Source organism: Athene noctua, chromosome 3, assembly GCF_965140245.1.
Source record: "Athene noctua chromosome 3, bAthNoc1.hap1.1, whole genome shotgun sequence".
Lineage (NCBI taxonomy): Eukaryota > Metazoa > Chordata > Aves > Strigiformes > Strigidae > Athene > Athene noctua.
In genome coordinates, this window is record NC_134039.1 from 81370826 (window position 1) to 81395081 (window position 24256).

At 43.1% G+C, this 24256-nt stretch overlaps 1 protein-coding gene across 3 annotated transcripts in view; it reads right to left on the reverse strand.

Annotated features, from left to right (window-relative positions):
* Positions 1–20904, reverse strand: part of CAMK1D (calcium/calmodulin dependent protein kinase ID) — a 227004-nt gene extending 206100 nt beyond the window's left edge. For all 3 annotated transcript variants that reach the window (XM_074903490.1, XM_074903489.1, XM_074903488.1), the window contains exon 1: positions 20550–20904. In XM_074903490.1, the coding sequence (XP_074759591.1) occupies positions 20550–20641 (92 nt within the window). In that variant the 5' untranslated portion in view covers positions 20642–20904. The remainder of the gene's footprint in view (positions 1–20549) is intronic.
* Positions 20905–24256: the final 3352 nt, after the last annotated feature.

Sequence of the window (24256 nt, forward strand, 5' to 3'; positions counted from 1 at the left end):
GGACTGAAAAAAGTTGTCTTAAGTTTCCAGAGATAATTGGAAATCTGGCAAGAAAAAAAAATGAAGAGAATAATATTAGGCCCAACCAAAATAATTTTGACTTTTGCCAGCATTATTTAATGGAAGATTTTACATGCAGTAAAAGGACAGGATCCAACCGAGAAAGGAGCTGCTATCCCCATACCACCCCTGGGACCTGGTCTTGCACAAGCTAAATTGCTGCAAATTTAATTGCCTAGCAATAATCCCAGCAACATGCTGCAAGATCAGGAACATGAAACACACCCAGTTTTCTCATGGTGAATACAGACAAATCACATACCTAGATTTTCAAGCTGGCTGTTGATCGAGGTGGCCCAGTTTGAGGCACCTTTGGCCTAATTTCAGATGAATTAATCAACTGCAACTGAACACCAGAGCTATTAAATGTTTAATCTCACCTGTAAGACCGTGAACCACCAGGAAAAAGCCCTTATGGCAGTGTTTATATTACAAACAGCATTCACCCAGCTCAGTCCTCCTCAAACCAGGAGATCAGCTCCCCTATGCCGATGCAACAACTCTTGGTCTGTGTCAGTCTTGGGCTGGTTTCTGATGAGGAGGTGTTTCTACCAGCACCCTCAGTCACGCAGAACTCTGCTCCTTCATTCATCTCAGAACCCAAACGTCAGTGAGCAAGGATGCTACTGAGCTGCCTATAGGTATATCATACCTATATGCCATTTAATGCCATTTAAGACCCTCCCTGCTATTCTACCCAGCCTTCAGCTCCCACAGGGCACCCATCACCAGCACCAGTGTCACCCCTGCCAGCTTCATGTGGCTGTTTCGGATACCCTGGGACATCCCAAATGACACTGAATGCCTAAATTTAGGCAAATGCATCCATCCTTTGTAGGTGCAGTGAACCCCACTCAGCCTTTATACTGCCTTTAAAAAAAACAGTAATTCCTGGGAAAGAGCAGATTTGTCTGAAAAAGCAGCACTTTTCACAATCTCTGCAGATCCTGCAGTGCACAAGGTGAAGAGATAATGTGTCCTTTCTTATAGTTCCTCAAGATTTTGAAAGACCACTAAGTTTTATACAGTCCACTTAAAGCACAGCCTCAGATGAGAATAAACCTGAACTACATGCAAGAAATAGAATAACCCAAGGCAGCAAATTGGGCCTTGGGTGACAACATTCTGCTACAGTCCTCTTCCCAGAAAAGCGAAAACTATCAAAAAAAAATTTTCTTTGCCTATGATGGAGGAAAGTTATTTTTCTGAGCACTCAGAGTTCACTTTAAAGGATTGCTTGATTAAATAGGAACCTATTAATATATTGAGTTTTCTTACTGCATTTTAAAGGGCATTTCATGAAGGCTGGTGTTCCCTTATTGCAGTTTTTATGGAATGAAGAAAAATATTTATGGTGTATCAACAGTATGCTAAGCTAAATAGTTTATTCCCTCTCACCCTGATGAGATACTTCTGCAGGGATGTGTTACAAAATGGCTTAAAAGGGCTCTGATCCATGCTCATTGCGGCTCAGTGCTGGGTGGGAGCAGGACACCGAGGGCCAGGCATCCCCACCAGATGCAGCTGCTTCTTCACGGCTGTCCCCACAGCTCGAGCTGCCCCATCCAGGCAAACCAGTGGTGATGGCTGTTGTGGCATCAGTTTCCCAGCAGAGCTGAAGTCTGATCCACAGCTCCCATCCTACTCAGCTGGTGTGGCTAGAGAGGTCTCCCACCCAAAATCATGGGCTTTTATGGCTTCTGCGATGAACTCCGGGTGATATTGCAAACCTAGTCCCTTTCATTATGTAGAAATAAACGTACAGGAATACAGAGGACAATCACTCAGGAAGACTGTTCATCACCTTTGAGTAGCCCATACCTACCAAAAAAGCAATTAAGTGTTTAATATTTTGGCTCCTGTTGAAGTCCCGTTGACTTCACACCTTTCAAAGGACTTTAGCATGTGCTTGGGGATAAGCACACATAGCAGTACGCATAAGCAAATTAATCACACATGAAACAGGGTGAAGCTTTAATAAACATTTTAGTGAACCGTGATTTTCCCTGAATCACTAAGGAAAATTCACTTCAGGAAAATCTCTACTCTCATGTAAAAGCGCAGTCATTGTATGCTTTGTTAGTGGAGCAGTGGAAGTGCCTTGTAAGAAATATAAAGTAGTGCTAATAAAATCTGAATTAAAAGATCCAAATACTGGGACCCTAAATCACAGAGATGTCAACAGTTTGCTAACTCTCACTTTGTGCAACACATTATTTGAAAATACCCACATGAGCACAGCTGCTCCCCTACCCACAGCCCAGCTAAGCATCCTTTTCCCCCAGGGCTCCTTGTTTATAGCAGCCATAGGTTGAAGAGTGAGACCTACAGCTATTCACCTTCCCTGCAAACTTATGAGAAATTTGACAGGACATCCATCAGCTGGCACTGTTCTTCAAAGTAGAAAAAGATAGAGTGTTTTACCTTCCAACTATATAACTTTGCATAATAAAACTGTTTAGACTTGGAGATTTTTCTGATGAATGCCAAATGCTCTACAGCAGCAGCCTTCACCATCAGATCTAAATCATGCAGTTTAAATGAAAGCCTGCTTTCCAATTTATGCACTAACTTTACTTTTCCAGAATCAGAGAAAAAACCTGAATGCACTCTGCCTACAAAAACAGTAGTGCTGTGGTGTCTGGAAACACAACTCTATTCTTGTTGCATCTCACAGGTACCACTTTTTTCCTCATGAAGTCATCGAAATGAAGACACTCCTCCAATTGCTTTCATTGTTTTTTGAAGGTGTTTCAAAAGGCTTATTGCTTCAGGGTTGGTGTAGCTGCTTGCCATGTTGACTTCAGTTACTGCACTGATTTTCAAGAGGCACAAAGACTGTTAGACATTAAAAAATATAATTAACATATAACTAACATAACTAACAGTACAAATGTATCTTTGAGGCAAGACCATGTTGTCTTACCACTGGAAGGCTCTTCAAGGCAGTAAAAATCCTTATCCACTGTTCTGCAAATCCCACTCTGTTGGCAGCGTGATGCTAAAATCAGTTATTTTCTGACTCCCACTTATAACCTGAAGGGGAAAACTGCCTCACAGCTTCAGAGTTCTTTCCAGTTGTCTCCCTAATGTCCATCAACTGGCAAACCAGTACTGGAAAACCCATCAGCCAGCTGGAGTTGAGAGCTCAGAGACATTTCTGGAAGGTCTTTCTGCCCTGCTGGGATTCCCAGCACACTGAAAGATAAGTTTCAGAAAACAAAATGCATTTCAGGTGGGTTTACTCTCTTGTCCCATTTCTAGTGTTCTTGAGGTGGGGCTTTCCACCTCTTTTTAGAGTCAGTGGTATTTTTAGGGAACAGAGCAGGTTCTTGCGGAAACCTTGTTTTGCCAATTATTAGGCCTAGCAGAAAGAACACAGCCAGCATAAAGATGAACCAATAACCAAATTGTATTTGATACAAAAGTGTCAGTACATGGGTGAGCTCTGGGGGTACAAACAAGACAGTCAGATTATACATAACTGACATCAATCCCACTGACCCCAACAACAACACCACACAACCAACAATGGGTGGGATAAATGGTGAAATGCAGTCTCCCATAGAAGGGACAGGAGACAGCCAGGTCAACAAACCAAACACATCAGACCAAGGAAGCCACATACTGAATCTCTACACAGCCCACGTTTACAAAAGCCAGACCTGACTGGAGCCCAGTCCCAGGGAGGCAGGACATCCTTCCCCAACAGGGAACTCTGCACAGGGCATCCACCTCACACACAGACACTGCCCCTTCTGCCAGGGGTCCCAGCTTTTATCCCTCAGTGAACACCTGACCTTGGGTTACTCAATGCAGGACCCCTGGGGCTCCTTTACCTCATGGCTCTGTCTGCAAGGCTGGAGCACCTTGGAGGGAAGCTTAAAGGTAAACTCACCCCCCCTTTGGGAAGGGCTGTGGGAATCACCCAGATGTCAACCTTGATTTGGGGCTTGGGGTTGAAACCCCAGAATTTCAAACCTGTCCCACACAAAGCATCATCTGCAAAGCACAAGCACTGAAGCCAAGTTCCCAGCATACTTAAATACAACAGGGGAGATTCTTACCATAATACCATGATGAAAACAACACCTTACATAGCACATTTTGAACATCTCACATAGCAAGCCTTAGTTAGTAAGATCTCAAAGTGAGTTACAAAGTAGGTCAGTGACTGACAGATGGGGAAACAAGGCCAGCGAAGTGCTGCAACTTTTCCAAGGTCATAAAAAAGGCCACTGTTGTAGTCAGAAATTAAACTCAAGTCTACCAAACTGTTATCTAGTGCTCTTCCACCCAATAAATGCCTCTATCACTAGTCCACATCATCTCCAAAGCTCATGACTTTACAAAGTCCAACTCCTGAGCGGTTACCAATATGAGGATAGCAATATTTGTGACATCAACAGTTGGAGAACAGCAACAGCAAGGACACTGGGCCAAAGAAACTGATTGGCAAAGTAAAAGGAGAACCTGTGCTTCCACAATTACCTTTGTGTGAGCTCTAATACACATGCATGGCTTGGAAGGCTCTCTGTATTTAAGTTTTCTGCTGAATCCTGCCCTTACAAACTACCACAAAGACAACTCCAGCTCAAGGACAACTGAGCTCTGCTGGGACACCAGGTATTTCAGACTGGTGACCCACTTCTATTAAAACACTAAGCACACCCATCTCCCTGTCTTCAGTAGTATTTGGAGGACTCATTTCCTTGCATGACACCACTTCTCCTCCCTGTCGCCACCACATGTGAGCAGTGTGGACAGAGGTAAAGGCTTCACGAGCATCTCAAAACTGGTTTAACAACATCAAAGGCCAACTCTCACTATTTTTATTGGGAGCAGAGTTAGGCCACTACAGATAAATCCCGACCTAGTACTGTTTGATGCTTGCCTGCACTTGTCCTGACCAGAGACAGAGAGTGTCAGGAAATGGAATTTTTACTGCATTTCATAGTTCAGACATGGACACGGCAACTACAATAAAATCTACCATAACTGCTGATGTTGTCTAATAAAATGGACTGAGCTAAAGATGGAGAGCTAAATCCAACATGACAGTGGGCCACACAAAAAAGAGGATTTTGTTCTGGACTCTCAGGAGAGAACACATATTTTCCCACTTGCATCCTCAGCAAATATCTCATCCAGTGCCTGTCCTGTACTGCTTTTGCCACCAAAAGCTTCACATCAGAACATGCTTGGCTATGTTAAAAGCTGACAAGCCCATCAACCTTACTGATATGGTAAGCGATGTTCAAAGATTACTTATCTTGACTGTTTTTCAGAAAGAATTTCATATCAAGGCTTCAGACAGATCTACAAGTTTACTCTGCATCCCTCCACGACCAAGGGCAGCCAAATATTAACCCAAAGGCTGCTTTTCTCCCAGACTGGGAGCTTCAACACATTTCCAGACCCACGAACAATAAATTAAGAGAAAGACCAACATAGACACAGTGACTGATTCTTCCCTGAAACATGCTTTTTGGAATAAGCTGTATTAATCTAGATATTAAATTATGCAGATAGAAGGTCATCCAATGTTCAAACTCTGCTCTCATTTCTTTCAGAAAAATAATCAATATAATACCTTGCTGAAATCCTGTAATTTGTCCTTATAGACCATGATACACCCAAGTATTCAGCAAGAGCCACAGCAGAAACAGATGCCAGCAGATGGTATCATCCTGAACAAAATCAATTAAGGACATATACAATATGTCAAAAGTGCAGCTACAAAAACACAGTGTAGACCTCTACATCTGTTTCTTAATGAAGCCATGAGTATTTGACAGTTAGCCAACAAACCACAAAATAAAGGCTGCAGCAACACCAATAAGAGACAAGGAAATACTGTACGTATTCAGATTCTTCAACAGTCACCAGAAAATACAAGATGTTGAGCAGAAACTGAGTAACCAGATACTGGAAGTCCATATGCCATGCATAAATGTAGCAAAAATATAAGCATACGAGTTTTCAGTATCACAGATTTTGTAAGGACTGTGATTTGCTCAGAAATTATAGTAATGGGAGTCATATGGCAATGTTAAGTTAAGAAATACTATTTTCTTCCATGACACAATCCTCTGGTATATTTAAAAGGCTGCTGGGAAGCCTGTCACCTTGTCTGAAATAAAAAGAAAAACGCTCACAATTCCCTAAAAGCTGTTTATGACATCTCTGTTGAGCACCCGGTGACACACAATGTTAGAGGCATAATGAGATATGCAGATAGGTACGCCGATGGCATCTTGTAGACTATATAAAACACAAATGGACTGAGGGAATCCCAGAGTTACTTGTACAGGGAGCAAAAATCTTACATCCTTGAGTTCCCCAGGGAGAAGATGAGAGGTGCAAACTTTTCACGGGGGAGAAAAAATAACCTCTTCTGTGCCACAGCTTCATTACACTGTGCTACTCAAGCACATTTGAAGTATGGGGACTCATTTAGGGAGGAAAAGGGTAAGACCAGTGAACACCTACTGCTGAAGGTGACATTTAGTGTCCACTGCGACAGTCCCTGTAACTTGTTGTTATCAGTGGTTTGCTGCAGATACCCGTTGCTACAAACAGGGACGGGACCATCCCAGCCCCAGTCTGCTGCAGCGTGATGCAAGGTGTGGTATTAAAATAGATGATCGTATCACCTCTGTGTACAATGCTTGTTCTTTAACTCCTAGAAAACGCATACCAAGTTTCTCCTATATTTGCTGCCAAATAAATAAAATATTCAGAAAGAATGACATTAAGTGTTAATAAGGGCTGAGGGCCACGCTTCTTTAAGGACCCTGGAAAAATAATACAACCTTAGCACTAAGTGAAAAACATACACTGTATATCAGAGCAATGCATCATTCATTTTTACCAAGGTCCAGACGACAGTCTCATTAGACCAGAGATGGATAAATGACAAATGCTCTGGTGAATAATGTCACTCTGGGCCATGTAGGATTTCATCCAAACAGTACCACTGAAAACAGATGACTGTGTAGGGATTGTAAGGATAAAAGGATAAGGCTTTAAAAATTACATTCTGGGGGGAAAAAAAAAAAAAAAAAAGTACTGCATATTTGTATTTAATCTGCTTTGTAAATTGATTTTGTCATGTTACCTTGTCAAACCATTGAACAAACTGAATAATTGCTTAAGCAGCATTGATAGAGATGTGACAGATTATGCAAGCATTGTGATTCTTTGTTCTCATATATCTCATTAAGAAATGATGATTGGTTCCGTTTACAGCTCTTAAGTTGAATTCAGCAACCACTGACACACGAATTCCACCCAGCATCTACCAATTCTTTATTGTTCTCAGTCAAAAATTGTTCCTGGCAAAGTACAACTATTTCAGTGTAGTGGCTGCTGATTTTTTTAACGACACAAGATGGGAAAAAAAAAAAAAAAAAAAAAAGCCCAACTGACTTATCTGTTGATTCATAGCATCTATGGAATGACAAGAAATAAAACTTCTTGTACTTTGTAACTCTCCTCTTCCCCCACCTCCTTTTTGGAGGACTATGTAATGACCTGTACCGTGTCATTAAAGAACTTCACAGCACATCCCTGCAAGCAACTGGGCTGGCAGAAGATGCAAACCACCCCATGGGACATGCTCAGCCCCTTCCTCTTCTGCCCTGGAATTACAACCAGTTCCTCCACAGCCTTGTAACTTTATATTGATGTTTGAAACCTGAGCATAAGGAGCATAAAGTGCTGCTATTCCAGCATGCTGCCAAGTAGTATAGGCTTTTCTTGACTCCCAAAGGAATACCTCCAAGCTGTGCACATCAAAGGCAAAATTTTACAGTCACTATGCACTGCTACAAATGATTTAAGAGAAAATCAGAAGTAAAACAGGCCTGGTGCGCTTTTGCATGCTATCCTCTGACTTCAGGAAGATCTATTCAGAGCATGAAGCCAACACATGAGAAGACTTCAAGGAAGACATTTTACAGGCACCTTCCAAAGCCAAAACTGTTTTTTGAAATATCTTTACCACCTGTATTCCTACCTTCCATATTTTGCCTTAAAGTACCAGAATATCTAAGCCACTGTTATATCCCAAGGGGTATTACTTAAATAATAGCAGAAAATTGATTACAGGAACTAATGTACCCACCACCACAATTACATTAGCAGGCTGAGTTTTTATTGACACAACTTTCAAGCCATAACCGTACGGCAGCAGAGGGCAACAAGTAGTTGCCATCACTCCACAACCAGTGGTGCAGACTGGAATTAAATGTGGTCAGTGAAGATACTTCAACCACCCCATCTATGGAGGTGAATCCCTCACAGGCTATCCGAGACAGACCTCCTACCATCAGTTATTTAATTCACCCTCCAGTTCCTGTGGTCAAGTTGGCACCCAAAAAGCTCTAACAGACTCCATCTGCTCCGAACTGCCTTCACTTCACCACATGAAAGGTGTTTTATCTAAAAGCCCTTAACTGACCCGAAAGAAGACGCTTTGCTGTCTTCCAGCTGTGCTCCCCAGCTGTGCACACCTGTGGGATGTGACTACATCACTGCACCCAGCCAAGCGGGTTGTGCAGGATTTAGACAGGAGATGGAAAGTGGTGATTCAGTGCAGCAGAGGTAATGTGGGGATGGAGGAGAAGAGGGAATGACCATCACGGTCTTCTTATCTGACTGGGTTCACCCTCATTAACTAATTGAATGAGGGGGCACCTCAGAGTTACTGTTTAAAGCTTAGGCACAGTGAGCATTTTCCTTCCGATATTTAAGAGGACCTACCAGAAGTGTGTCAGAAATTGAGTTAGAGGGCTGCTGGGGATATGTGGCATCACAGAGCCAAGACTGCCTCTGAGAGCTTTCCGTGGTCTCCAGTCACAAACTGAGCAAGATCAAACACTAAATTTTAGCAGCTGTGGAGCACTACCAAAGTCATCCCTGTTAAAGATGACAGGTTGGGAAAAAACATTAACCCCCTTCCATCACTGAAAGCAGCTGACTGGTGAACAAGAGTAAAAACACAGAGCTATTGGTTGGACCCAAGTCTTATCTCAGTAGGTGGAAGGACACAACAAAGCACCAGAAAGCATCTGTCAAGAAGTCACTGCATAGACAAAGGCATTTAGAAATCAGCTAAAGACAGTTTGAATCCAACAACAAATACCTCCTCATCGCTGGGGATATCCTCATACTGAATTTTGGATTAGACCCTTTATTAAGGATAAAGAAGCTTAGGTGATGTGAGTAGGCATGACTCTCCTGGCTTTGCCTAAATGTAAGCCAGATATGAAGAGAAATGCAAACTACAGAATAAATTAACAATGTTCATAATGGTTTTTACCAAATGGCACAGGTCATTCTCTATGCATTTATTAATGAAGCCAAACAGCATGTTGTGTGGCAAGAAACTAGCATCATATAACATTATATATCACTATATAAATAGTATTTTTAATGTGTGGATATATATACATTATATAGATATGCACATAGACACTATATCTACATATATATATATATATATATATAAAGGGCTCCTACACCTTCCTCATAACATGGCAATACAAGATAAAGATGTCATAGCATCATAGTATCTCCAGAGCAAATACTGGCACTGAAGCTGTTGATCATTTTAGAGGCCCTTGATTGAAAGTTATTAAGTGTTGCCTGGTGCAATGTACAAAGAACCCATCTCTATGAATTTTTGCAGCTGTGTATCTCATGAAGAAGCAGGGGGACCTAGCTGACTCTATCTAGAGTGAATTAGGCTAAAAGCACCCTATTTAGATGAGTCTTTCTTGGCATTTACCTGTAGCTGAATCCCATTGCTCTGCTTTGCCCCAGAGCAATCCCTTTTGGCTTTCCCCCAGTGCAGCTCTACTCACCTGCAGAAGCAGCATGCTCTCAGCTTTAGTACTCATTATGTTCTCTTTCAGCAGTGCCAGAAGGGTACATGCTTGCTTTCTGGACACAAATGGTCTCAGCTGTCAATCAGGAATCCTAGACTCACTTTATTTTCTTTCCATTAAAAGTATAAGATTCATCAGAGAAACACATTCAGTGGATTTGCCTACAAAGCCTTGTGATATTTTTTTTTCAGGGTCTCTCTCTTAAGAGCATAGGATTTATGTCACAGATTTTATGTCCACGACATAAATTGCAAGGCTATGGTCAGGAAAACTAGCCAGTAAATTACTCCAGACACACCTTAACATACCCAAGAGCAGAAGCCTCCCTGCAGCTTGCAGTACCTGTGTGTCCTGGGTCTACATGCTTTTGCAAATCCTGTTTTTTTCAGCTCACTTCTTGGTACATTCTCCCCCAACATCTAAATATATAGCCTTCCACTTCCAAAAAAGCATAGGCCGTAAGTCAAATCTATGACATGAGAAATTTCCTTTCTTTCTAAGTTATTCCTTTTGTGCCCCAGCACCTGGGTCATTCGGCCAATAGGAGTCACACCACTATTCTGCTCCATAAATGTTTCTATCTAAGCATCTTTTCATGGTGCATCAAGCAACTTGGCTAACAAGCCACATGTTGTTTGCTTCCCTCTTCTCTCCCTAGAGAAAGGCACACAGGAACAGCAGCCTTCTAGTAGGGTTTTTTGTGTTGTTTTTGTTTGGGGTTTTTTTCACATTTGGGAGAACTTTCTGTTGGGAAGGAAAGCTTGTTTGCTTTGCAATATTCAGGTTGCTATGCAATTATTCTAGAGAAGGTGTCTCAAAACACCATAGCTTGGACTCAGAGGAGGTGGTGTTCTTATGATGATCATCATCAGCTCATGGAGAAGCTCAACAGTGTCAGATTTTCCCCACAAAAAAATGTTTCATCTCTCGAACAAATTAATTACACCCCTATGGCAAGAAATCCCATTAATGGCAGAGGTGTGAGGCTGATGATGATCTCAGTTTTATATAGTCTTTAAGATATCTCAGGTCCAAGCTACAAAATGTCCCAAAGTAAAAGACGAAGCCTTTGAATTTCTTCAAGTACTCTGCAAGAAAAGAGAGTAGGGAGCACAAAACAATTTTAATATGCTCACAATATCTTCTGCCCTTGACAGCACACACCAAGCACTCTGCTGTGCCTGAAATTTCCAAAAGCTGCAGGTTTCATGGCTGGGCATATTGTACCAATTTACTTACACTGAGACGCAGAAGAAGACAAGAGGGAGCAGTGGGAGGAAATCTCCAAGCCAACTCTATGTAACAATGCAGGATTATTCAGGGATGCTCTGGCAGTCTCTCTCAACTACAGCTGAATTTGATTAGCAACCTGTGCCCTCCCCAGAGGAGTTTTCCATGTGGCTGCAAATCGTCTACATGCTCTTCTCCCCTCCTCCCAGCTCCCTTTTATGTTGTTTGGGTTTTTCTATGTCATTTTGCTTTTTCCCCAGTTTTTCATCCAATAGTTTCCCTCATTTCAGGCCTTGCCCATTACAGGGTGGCAGGGTCACAGTTAATGAGTTGGGTTGGAAAGTTGAAGCCTGGTCCCTTGAATTATTTAAACTAGGATGGGAGGATGGAATCCTGCTGGGATCCCACATTACCCCAAGAACTGCCTATTCTGCTCCAGCTCTTTATAGCTCTGGGAAGTCCTCAATTCCTCTGAGCATCTGTAAAACAACACAGCAATAAAGCGCCCGCACTGTTACCAACAGCATACAGACAACATTTTGCATCTTCAAACCTTAACTAGTAAAAACTAATTACATGTGATGATGCTGGGTGAATCACTTATAAATAAATACACTTTGAAGACATTGGTGCTGACACAGTGCCCGTTATTAAAAGAAGCAGGATGGTCCACTGCATAAGGCAGGAGTTAAGTTCAGGCTCAGCTCTGGGTTTACAAGTGACACACTTTCTCGTCTTTAAAAATGTTCGCATTTTTGTCTTATTTATTTAGATTATAAGTTCTTCTGGGTACGAATAGTCTTTTACTCTGATGTTTGTAATATCCCTAGCTCAAAAGTTCCTGGTCTCATTTGAGGCCAATAAAAGGCATAGTAATAAAACCCCCAAATATTTTAGACCCTTCATATTTCACTTGCTAGTGTCCAACCCTCAAATACACACTGGCTTTTCAACCTTTGCAAATCTCTACATTTAAGCACAAACAGCTATGCTGTTTTATTTCATACTACTCTCAAAAGCCCATCCATTTCTGTGACCAGGCGGACACACTTCTCAATTGCATGTGCCATCAGGCAGGCAGACAGGCGGGTTTTAAATACACTGGTCAACTGGAACACGCCAACTTCACAGAATGACTCTGCAGCACTGCGTGGTACTGTCTTAAGGGAGATACCTATCACATCAGAAGAAACCCTCCTTCATTGCTCCTAGGAAGACCTTCAGACCTTCACACCCACCGCTGATAAACAAGGATGCTATTACCCTCTGAACTGCCACACCAACTCCCACCAAAACAAACATAGAGGTTAAAGGCTCCCAGATCTCAGACTTTCCACGGGCCCTGGCTTCACTCCACACCCATGAGCCGCGGATGAAATTTCTAGGTCCTCTGTACTCTGACAACTGAACACTGAGTGTAATTCTCAAATTCTGGGTGCTCAAGCTTGAAAGAACATACCTTCAAATACTCAACCTAAACTAGGAAGATCGTTAACAGCGGGACAATGAGAAGAACCCACAGTGACCAGAGAGTGCAAAAGCAAAGAGTCTAGGGGAGAGATGCCACAGTGCTGCACCTTATTGATGCTAATGGTAAATGCTTGTGTTCATCTGCATCATTAAAAGCACCTCCCTTTGGTTCCTCCTGTAACCTGTAAGTAGACTGAAGCTGTTTAGTTTATCTCCCATTGGGAATATTAAAAAATCAAACCAGAAATCAAAATAAATCCTCAATACACCTAAGCTAGAAAGTTTTCTCTCACATGCTTCTTACCCTTTCAACTCTTGAAAAAGGTATTTTAAGAAGTATCTTCATGGCTATCTAGTCCACTTGTCCAAAACTGTTGGTGATTAAATATGATATATGATATTGCCCAGGAAAAGAGCAAGCAAAATCAGTCCTCTGTTGTTACAGAAGATCTCCAGCCCTGTGCTCAGCTGTTCCACACAGATCAGATCCAAAAGCGAGCTTCCCAGTAGCTTTTTCTTAGCATGTCCAGTGTTAATAAAAAAAAAAAAAAAAAAAAGCTTTTTAACTCTGCCAAAAAATCTGCTAAAGAGTATTCTTTTAATATAACCTCATACAATCTGTTTGGTGAGTAATCCTGGCGTAAAATTCAATACACAGCTTTCAACATGAAAACATCAGTGAAGGGCCTTGAAAAGTTTATTAACAATCTGTTATTTATAGTTTTCATTTTAAAAAATGATTGATGCAACATTCAGAGGAAAATTATAGGAACCGCCAAGTCAGATAACAAAAAACCATAACAGTGTTTGATAGGAAGGTTTTAAGGAACAGTATGATTTCTAGAAAAAAGAAATATGCTGATGGCTAAGCTATTTGTCATTGAAGAACAGCCCAATCACACACATATGTTTGCAAATTATTGTTATTGTTGTTAATTATTATTTACAGAAAAGTGCTGAAATGCAAGGTGGTTTGAATTACAATGAAAATGACAGATCACCGCCCCAAGGAACTTTTTATCCCTCCTTTCACTCATTACCTGTTTACTAACAGTACCCGTTTAGTTCCAACTTGTTTTCATGCTTCCTAAAATGACTAGAAAATTAGGTCCTATTAAGTAATCCTCAATATAAACTGTGACTCACCATTTAAGTGAATACCATTACTGGCAATAAATTCAGAATCCTATTATAAATGCTTGTTATTGTCAAGCAAACCAAAACAATGCAACTTTATTCAATATTAATTGTATCCTTGGATGTTTGAAAGGATTAAATAACTCCAACCAACATTCTGCACGTAGTCAGGAGAATTGTGTGTGAAGGGCAACAAAAATAATTGAGGTCAGTCACCAAGGTAGAGAGAAAAAGAGACAAAAAGGAAGGAAAAAATATATAAAGAGATATTTCAGCTTCTATGTGAAAGCAGATGGAGGGTGAAGGAAGCAGACAGGCTGCTCCAGATGGCGGGAGCGGCAGAGAAGAAGGCTCTCACACCCACTGTGTTGTGGCTGTGATGGGAAGAATAGACTTTTGGTTAAAGGATTACTACAGGACTCCAAAGAATTGGGTTCATCTCCATCCACTGCCTCTCCACCAGGTCTTCAGACCCTCTGGGTTTTGCTTGCAATGAGTTTTAGGGTGTCAGTTACCTCTGTGGCTGACAAAAAATATCAATATTTTTATGCATGCCTTGCCCTCAGCTCATATCTACACAAAGAGCAGTTGTGGATTTGGTACTGGCTATATTGAGGCCCTGAGTAGTAATACTGAGTCTTGGCCTAGGCACAGGCTTTCCTAAGCCCTGTGTAAAAAATAGTGGGGGAAAAAACCCAAATACCTTATTCTAACCCTACCCAAATATCTTACTGTCACCTTGCCAGTCAAGCACACTTCTTGGTTGCACAGGCATGCAGGTGAGTAGGTATCCGCCAGCAGCTGGGAGCTCAGACAGAACTACGATGTATTTGAAAGAGAACAGCCATGGAAAGAGAGACAAGGCAGGGCAAAAAGAGGTAAGGCATCAAAACTAGTAGAAAATAAGGCTCATGAAGGAAGTGTGAGCACGTATTTGAGCTGACAATACAGCAAACTGGGCCTCTCCAAAATTACATGTTTACCTGAAAGCTTTTGATTATTGAGTATTTCAGAATCTTATTTTTAGATGATTAAAGAAAATTGACCTTTATGCTACTGTTGCCCCAAATGGGCACTGTCCAGAATCCTCTCCATCAGTCTTTAAATCCATTCGCCATCTTGGTTTTCTTTTTTTCCCCATTTCAAATCCAGCTGAACGCACAAACCTGTTATTTTCCGTAACTGTTCAAGGGAGACCAATAATCTACTTCACAAGATACTACAATTCATCTTGCAAATAGTAGGGACTCATTATCTTTAAGCCTGCAAGAAGACACTGGATAGTGAACTATGCCACAGGATAGCAAACAGGATTACTTAGTTTAAAAAAAAAATGTGTCACCTTAAAGTCATCCTGACAGTGTTTTTCTGCTTGTCCTATGTAGAGAGCACAAACTAAAACATCTGAGTTGTTTCACAGCGTTAAGTTAAACATTAATACCTGGACTTTAGCTTTCACTCCTCCTCGCACAGATGCTAGAGAGGTGCTGTAGGTACCATGCACCTCCCAGCACAAATTATCCCTAGCCCCACGTGGTTTTGATGGTAAGATTCCCAGAGTCGCAGATCTTAAGGTCAGAAATGATCATGGAACATCTTCCTCTGTAAACGTGGACAAGAAGCTCTTTCCTGGTGACTCCTGCATGAAGCCTGAGAGTTTTCAGACGGCAAAAGGATTCTCCCAGCAAATCATCCCAGAGGAGACGGGAAGCACTTGCCTGCACAGTTTGCCCCAGTGGTACATCAACCTTCTCCTTGAAAACATGTGCCTTAACTGCAGCACTTTTGGAAACTGAAGATATTTTTTAACAGGAAAAGTTTCTTTAATGTAAATTAAAAAAAAAAAAAAAAAGAGAGAAAAATACTAAACTGAGAAAAAGATGAAATAGTATAACATAGTCACTGCTGCCTCACTGGGGTGTCATGAGAGAGAGGCAGAAATTACTGGTAATGTCAGCAGAACCATGAAAATCAGAAAAACTCTTCAGTATTCACTGAAGGGGGCGGGGGATATGGAGCCAGGGGAAGCACAAAGATCAACATGGTTCTTTATGTCTTGAGAATTTCCAAAATCAGAAGTGAAAAACAACTGGGTTAACTTGCATGATGCCTCAAGTTAAATGACTAAACAGTGATGATTTGTTGTGCTGAATCCAACACAAGTGGTTTTGGCACCCAGTTGGTGAGAAGGGAAGATGTTTGACCAGAGACAAACAAATCTTGAGCCTACTGGTACCTCCCAGCACCTCTCCTCTACATGGCAACTCAAATGCATGGGGCACCTCTGCCAGGACCTGTCCTTACACCAGCATCTTCTCCTGGTAGAAGTCTGACTGCCTGGCCCGAGGCACGTCACCTCCATTAGCCTTGTCCTGCATGAAGGTCTGAGCAACCAAGAACAGATGAGAGCATGAGGCGGACCAGCTCATGAAAAGCCTGAGTGTCAGTGTGAGATGGCATAAAGGGGAAGGTACCATGAAGCATGTGAGAGGACAAAAACACAGGAGACGTAACAGTTTATGACAATGTGTGTGTGTATCTCTGTGTGTGAGAAAGAAAACAGGTGTGAGAACAGGACGTGGCGTGGCTTCATTTCACAGCATGAACGAGCACGTATGGGTGCGCAGAAGAGTCATGAAGAGCTCCAGAAGCTCACCAAATGTCGTAAGAGTATGGAAGAGGCACAGGGCACAGATGAACCAAAAATTACAGTAGAGCCCCTGAGAAAAACAGAACCGCCTCTAAGTTTCCTCTATACTGTATTTTAGGAAAGTACTGGATGCATCATTGAAAAGTGTTTGTCTTCCCTTCCAGCTGTTACTATGTTATGGCTATATCCATGCAACTCCCTGTGTTATCATTACTAAGCTTTAAAGGAATCTACTGCGTCATTTTTAAGGACAGCACCAATATTTCCATAGTTACTAAGCCTGAGCCTTTCTAAATATTCTAACTTCACCTTAACTCTGATGTCAATAATGCCTAATGACAGATACCTTAGAAATGCGGGGCTGATCCGATTAGGAAGACCAAATGATTGGAGGCTTTCCTCTTTGGATGGTGGATGATCTGGTGTATCTTATTACTTCTCAGAATGTCAAAATCTAAGTTTTAAAACACCTTAGACATAGTATCATTTAAATATGGAGAAAAAAAATATACTTCAGTGAACACTCATCCTCTTATCAGATTCCTGCTTTTGTGAAACTTCTCATCTCTTAAGGGCCAGGGCAGAAATCCCCCTCTCCAGGCAGGTCTGCAAATTGAGTAGAGCTACAGTAGGTGAATTTGTGGAAATTTAAAAAACTAAGCATTCAGACAGATACTCTTCTTTCCTCAAGCTTACTTGCCTTGACTTGGAAGGGACTCTAAATTGAGTCAGCTGAGGATCTGGCCCACTGCTATGATTTTGTTTTATCCTTGATTTACTTTGCGTATTTCTTCCTAGCTACTTTTTCAGGATCTGTAATTTCACTTTCAATGATTCAGTAGTAAACAGGTCCAGTTTCAAGAATAGGCCCCCACTGAACCTGCACGTAGTGTGGTTCTCTCCTGTGTTACTGCAGTTCTACATGGACTGGCACCACCAAACTGAGACAGCCAAAGGTCCATTATATATATTTTATGGATAATAATATATAGAATATACTTTTTATATTTATATTTTATTTATAATATATTCTATTTTCTTGATTAATATTACCAAAATATTTTGTTGACACTCTGGTACCCAAGAGGTTGCAGCCACAAACTATGATTGCAAATGCTTAGGGACTGCATAAATACAGAACAGGGTAAATACAGGTTTGGGTACCATCCTGCTTCAGAACACTATTGCCCACCAGCACTGAGCAGAGACATCAGCACAGACCTCAGCCACCAAAGGAAACAATTCTCTGGATGGAAAAGGTTGCTTTCTTACATCTAGAGGTGATGTTCAATTCAGGATGCCTATTTCAGTATCAATGTGGCTGGACATGAGTTACAGAGGCTTGTAAATAATTAATTCCAGCTCTGGAAGAGAGAGCTGGGTACTCATTAGAGGTTCCTTGAAGCCCAAATGATATAATGATTAACTGAGTTAGGATCTTTTTAATAATTCCAGCATTTTCAACTCTCCCATGTTAAAGATCTGCTGAAAAGCTTTTACTCAGATGAAAGACTCCTTTCAGAGAACAAATCATTAATATACACACAGATTTAACATTCACAAATCAATGCACTTGAAATAAAATATGTTTTTAAAGTTTCTCTTTCACTTTCTTCCCTGATTTGGGGGTTTAGTGCTTTTCTTTCTCCAATCAGTTTTACCAATGGCAGTTAAGACTGCTGCATGAAAAGAGGCCGTTTTTCTGTTAAAAGCGCTTTTAGCACTTTGGCATCCTTAAATGGAACGTGACAGAGAAATGCAAAACACAGCTACCACACTAATCCAGTGCAACTCATCTGACACACCAGGTTCTTCACTCCAAGCCCATCCATGCTAGAGAAAAATCTATTAGATGGTGAGATCAACCGCTGGATGTCCAACCCAGTTCAGCATTAATGTGCAGGAGGGATCAAAGCAGATTTTGTCCCTGCTCCTAAGTAACAACAGAGAAAAACATTTTTGTCCAGGTGCTTTAAAGGTATTTAAACTTTTGCTTAATTCCTATTTAAGTACTTTCCTATCAATAACTGAGAAAGTGTCCCATCATTTGGAGCCCTGCACCTTATATCTGCCTCTTGAGTCAGTGAACAGACTTTCATTGCCTTTAGTGGGAATGGAACAGGTACTTTAATGATTTGCACAGTGATGGCCCAAATTTTTTAGAAGTTTCACACCCTGTTAAATCACACCAGAGCTGGCAGGAGCTGCAGGTGCTGTGCTGATGGACAGACAAGGACAGAACCAAAACTCGGATTCAGATCTTCTAATTATCAGACTGCTCTCTGAAACTAAGAAATGCACAACCAGAAGACAACTGATGTGTAGGCTGTTAAATGCACACACATTCATAATTAATGTGGCTATGTCTGGAAAAGAAAACAGCTCTATTTTCTTTATAGAGGTCCAGGTTTGTAATCCAATTATTTTAATTATCTAAAATCTTCTAGATTTGACTGTTAAATCAAGTTTAAAAACTTCACAGCTTCCACCCTCATCAGAAAGGACTTACTAACCAAACTGTCAGGCTAAGACAGTGGCTAATAGTTTGAGACACTAATTGGCCATATTTAATTAATTTAATTTGCAACAGCCATGCTAATATGCATAACTATTAACTCTGACCAACTTTACCTTCCTTGGGACCTACACCTGCTCCTATTAACATCAGTAGGATACAGATCAAGGCCACAATTCTTTCCAGACTTCTTCAGCGGTACAAACTAACCCTTGCAGATGGCTTCATGCACAGCAACCAGGGTGATGATAGCTGTATAATGGAAACCACAGCGAACTGTCCTGCTGCTCTAACGAATCTCTTGGCATTAAGACTTTCCTCCCCGATACCCCTTCGCTCAGGAAGGGAACCGCACGCCTCAGGTGACAAGCAGGGACACGTCTCTCCCAGTATGAAATTCTGACAGCAGAAACTCGATTAAGGTGACAAGAATACACCGTAACACTTAGCTCTTACGCTGCACTTTGCTTCTTCAAAGACCTGGGCAGACATTAATTTGATTTGCTAAGTCTGTGTTTTTCTGAGGGCTACACTGTCTCCTCATCACAACAGAGTTGCGTGACCCACCTCCATATTAAATGCCCAGCCTGATTCTTACTCGCAGTTTGTTCATGGGAAACCAGTGAGTCCGTGAACCAGAAATACTCTGTTTATAGAGAGCCCTCCCTTGGAAGCAGAAAGAAACTGAAATATTACAGTCAAAACTTGTTCAACCGTATTTTGGAAGTGGCACGCAGAGTATGAGAAGCACTACGTGGGATTAACAACGCTTCGGTTTGAGACATGAGTTGCAATTAAAGCAGGGGCACACAGTAACAAAGAGCCTTCCCCTTACAACTGAACTTTCATTTCAACGTATATACATACAGCAGCCCATACGCTGACTTCCTTCAGCACTCCCGGCCCTCTACCTCTACAATATCCTCTACGAAAAAAATTGTTTTAACAAAAATAAAACTCTCCGCTCAGCCAAAAAAGCATCAGCCTGCACCCCGCTCCCTTGCACCATCTGCGCATGTTTATTCTCAGCCTTCTGAAAAAAAAAAAAAAAAAAAAAAAAGAAAAAAACCTCTAACGTTTTACTAATCTTTATGCCCCGCCACTATAAATAACAGAAATAAACCCCAACAACAGTTAAGCATCGTAGCTAATACACATCCAATCCACTCCGATTATTTCTGCTCGTCTGTCCACGAATAGATGCAGCCATCGGCTTTAGGGGAAAGCGTGCAAGTCAGACCGCATTTATTTACAGTTCACTATCAAGAAAAAGCCTTTCCCCATCTGCTTAGTCTATGAATATTTTAAAACACTTTTTCCCCCCCCCCTTTTTTTTTTTTTTTGAGGTGTGAGGGGGGGGGTGTTAGCCCAGCTCCTGCCCCACAGTTATATTTTTCTCCGTGTTTCCAGATCGCCCCGACTTCTTGCTCGGATGGATGAGCGGGGCGCGGAGCAGCACCGAAGGGTGCACACGCGAAAATACACACACAGACACAGACACGCACACGCACCCACCCGCGGAGCGACCCGCGCATCCCCGCGGGGAAGGGACAGCGCCGCCCCCCCACCCCCCCGGCCGCTCCCCGCCACCTACGTCCCCAGCGTCTCCTTGAACTCGAAGATCTTCTTGATGTCCTCCGCTTGCTTCTTCCAGGAGCCGCCACCGTCCCCGTTCTCCCGGGCCATGGCCGCGGCGCTCAGCCCCGCGCAGCCCCGCGCAGCCCCGCGGATCCCGGGCCGGGCGGCACCGAGCCGGCGTGCGGCTTTTGCTTTCTCTTCTGCCGCGGCAGCAGCAGCTGCTCTTTCTTCTTCTTCCTCCTTCTCCTCCTTCTCCCCTTCTTCTTCCTCCTCCTCCTCCTCCTCACACTTCCTGCCCGCCGCCGCTTTTATTTCCTCCGCGCTCCGGCGGGCTCCGCGAGTGTCACTTTTCCTGGGCTATTTCCTCCCAACTTTCTCTGCCCCCCCCCCCCTTCCCTCCTTTCCCCTCCTCCGCGCCCCCCCGCGGAGTCACTCGCGGGGCTGCCCTGTCCTTCCCTCCTTCCGCGCTCCGCGCAGCAGCTGCGCGCACCCTTGTCTTGGGGTCACTTTGGTCCTTGACAGACCCTCCCCGCGAAAAAGTCCCTTTTTTTCGTTGGGTTTTTTGTTTTCTAGGTTTGGGGTTTTTGGTTGGGGTTTTTTTGAGGGAGGTCACTGTCTCTTCCCCCCCCCCCTCCCCGCCCGCCCGTCAACCCCACCCGTGCGGGGCGTGCGGGGCCCCGTGGGATGCTCAGCCTCCCGGGCGCGGTGCGGTGCGGAGCGGTGCGGCCCCGCCGGCACCGCGGGCGCAGCGGCTGTGCGCGGTTGTTATGGCAATGGGAGGAGGAGGAGGAGGAGGAGGAGGAGGAGGAGGAGGAAGAGGAGGAGGAGGGAGGAGAAGGAGGCAGCCCCGCCGCTGCTCTGTTGCCTGGCGCTGCCCCTCCTGACTGAATGACTGGAGATAATTCGCATTGCACCAAAACCGCGCACGTCAAACGGGAGGGGAGGGAAAGCAAAGAGGGAGAAAAAAAAAAAAAAAAAAAAGGGAAAGCAGAGGAAAAAAAAATTAAAAAGCCACACCACACCTCCGGGCTGCCTGGCCGGGCGCTGCGCGGGGCTGCGCGGGGCTGCGCGGGGGCAGTGGTGCCCACCTTCCACACACACACACACACACGCACACAGTCCTGGGATGCCAAAACTCGCCTCTTGGGCAGGACCACCCTTACCCAGCACAGCTCTTGGCACACCCGGCCAAGCGAGGGGCACCCAAACCCCAGGGTCACCCCCTTGAGCAGCACCAAGCCCAGAGGCAGGTGGATGGGCAGCGCAGAGCCTCAGCGAGAGGCCCACGCCCCGGCACCGTGCTCATCCCACCAGCACAGCGGTCCAAGATGGGCACAGCACTGGCCTGGCACCCACACACGTGTGGCCCTGCTGAGATTATTGCTAAAACCAGTATTTTCTCAGCAACACTGAGACCTCTAGCGTTGTCGCATTGGGCATCGGCTGAGTGCTGATGTGGGGCGATGGGCAGGATTCATCAGAGACATCAGAGAAAATTATAGTCTAGACTAACGGAGATACGTTTATAGTTAGTATCTCTGGGCTTCAGTTTCAGAATGTGTAAGACACTAAAAATGTGCAATTCTTTTGGGACACACAAGTTAGGTGACTAAATCAGAGGCCTCATTGCCAGCAGGTACAGGCACACTTGTGCCTCGGGGGCAGATCCAAACCTGATCATCAAATTAAGTACCTGGAAATAAATCCTAATACAAGCAGCTAAATAACAATTACTTAAAAGCAGATGGGATTGTATGCACATAGCTGTTTAACACGCATTATGTCCCTTAACAGACTCCTTAAAATTCTACTTCTGAAGCTGATTTTTCCAGATTTCTCATAATTTCTGAGCAGAATTTATAAGGTATCAGCCTGTGAGGCTTTCCCTGGGTCTGGACTGAGTTGTGTCTCCCAGCTCAAAGGGGATGTGGTAGAGGTGGGAATTCAAAGATGCTTCAAGGTGTAAACTTGGAAAACAGGTTGGGGTGTTTGGGCAATGCTACCCTCTGCTGGGCAGAGCCACTCGGCTTTGCGTGTGACTGCTCCAGCAATTTATTACTGAACCTCTCTAATCTGATGCTTTGGTGGCTGTTCAGCCACATGGGCACCCCAAAGAGCATGGGATTTCCTATGATGGGTGCTTACGTGCTGTCATGGTGTGTACTTTGAACAGCTTTCCTTCTGCTCCTGACTTATTCCCATGCTCTCGCTACCCTCAGGATTTCCTTTACTGCATGATCCTTACTGCTCCCTGGTAGTGTCACCAGGAGTCCCCAGGCAGGCTCTCCATCCCAGAAGATGTGACTGACCTAACCAGATGCACTTGACACCCAAACCCAACTTTCCCTTCAATCCGCACTGCTGTGAAATTTCCTCTTTTTTCACGTGTAAATCACTTGGCATCAGAAATGCCATGCTGTGATTTGGGTTTGCTGAATGGGGCTACCAAACATAAGCTCCTGTCTTCAGGAGAAGACAGAGAGAGTTTGAGGCCAGAAAGGACAAGTGTGATCATCTGCCCTGACCTCCAGCACAACGGAAGCCAAAGTGCTTCATCCATCCAGAAGACAAACACCATAACTTATCTTGGAGTTATGGCATACCAAAACCATCCACCACTATTATTTATGAAGTTGCGTTGGTCCCTACAGCATCACGTTAAAATCAGACTGCACAGACAGCATCGCCCACTTCTCCATTCCCGCTTTCAGCAGGCAAAAATTGTACTTAAAATTGCTCAAATCCTCAAGTATGCAATTTCTCAGCATCAAAATTGCATAAGGTAAAGGTATATGTCAGCCTGTAAATCTAAGTTCTCTTTTCTTCATTTAACCTGCACCTTAAGCATCACATGAATGTGCCTTTTTTTTTTTTTTTGTGATAAAATAACTCACATTTCAAGTAACTGGTAATATAGAAATCTCTAGAGCCATTACAGTTTTAATGAGAAGTGTACAAGATGATCCTATTAGACAGGGACCACTGGCACAATAGACCGTAACAGCCCCTTCAGAGTCATTACAGTCTGTCATGTCAGGCTGAATTTAGGGAGTCTGTAATCTTGCTTGACTGACAAGCTCCTGCAGAGCTATTGTAGCTATTTGAAGAACAAGTATTTTTTAAAAATGAAAATCTTACGTGAAAAGTTCTCTCTGGAGTGGCTGCGTACAGCAGGGCATGCTGCAGCTATGTGCCTCTGTACGGTTGTATTCAAAGTTTAATTACATACAACTAGATTACCAGAACATTAATAGAGTTGTAAAATGAAGCACGCATAAATGCCAGAACTAAGACTGCCAATGAAACATCAATTCAGGCCTTTTCTGTAGCTGCACAGTGGCAAATCTCTCATTACCTGGGCATGCTCCGCAGCTCTGCCAAGGGTTCATTTCAGAAAAAGGCTAATGAGCAGACGTGGTTGATGTGTGTTTGAAATGGCTACACATGTGCACCCAGTCACTCTGTGCAACAAAGCCCCAAGCCCTTATATTGGAGATGGACAATTTCCAAGGTTTTTTTAAAGCCTCTTATGGAAATATCAGAAATTTAGGGGAGAAATTAAAAATCAACTTCTATATGAGATATTTGATTTCAGAATAAAGTGCTAGGATTTTTGTATTAATATTTAAAACTATATTTTTACCACTTTGGTCCTTCCAAATGATGTTGGGGTTGCTCACATATGGTCGGGCTGCGCTCGGCGACACTCACTGCTGGCCCTTA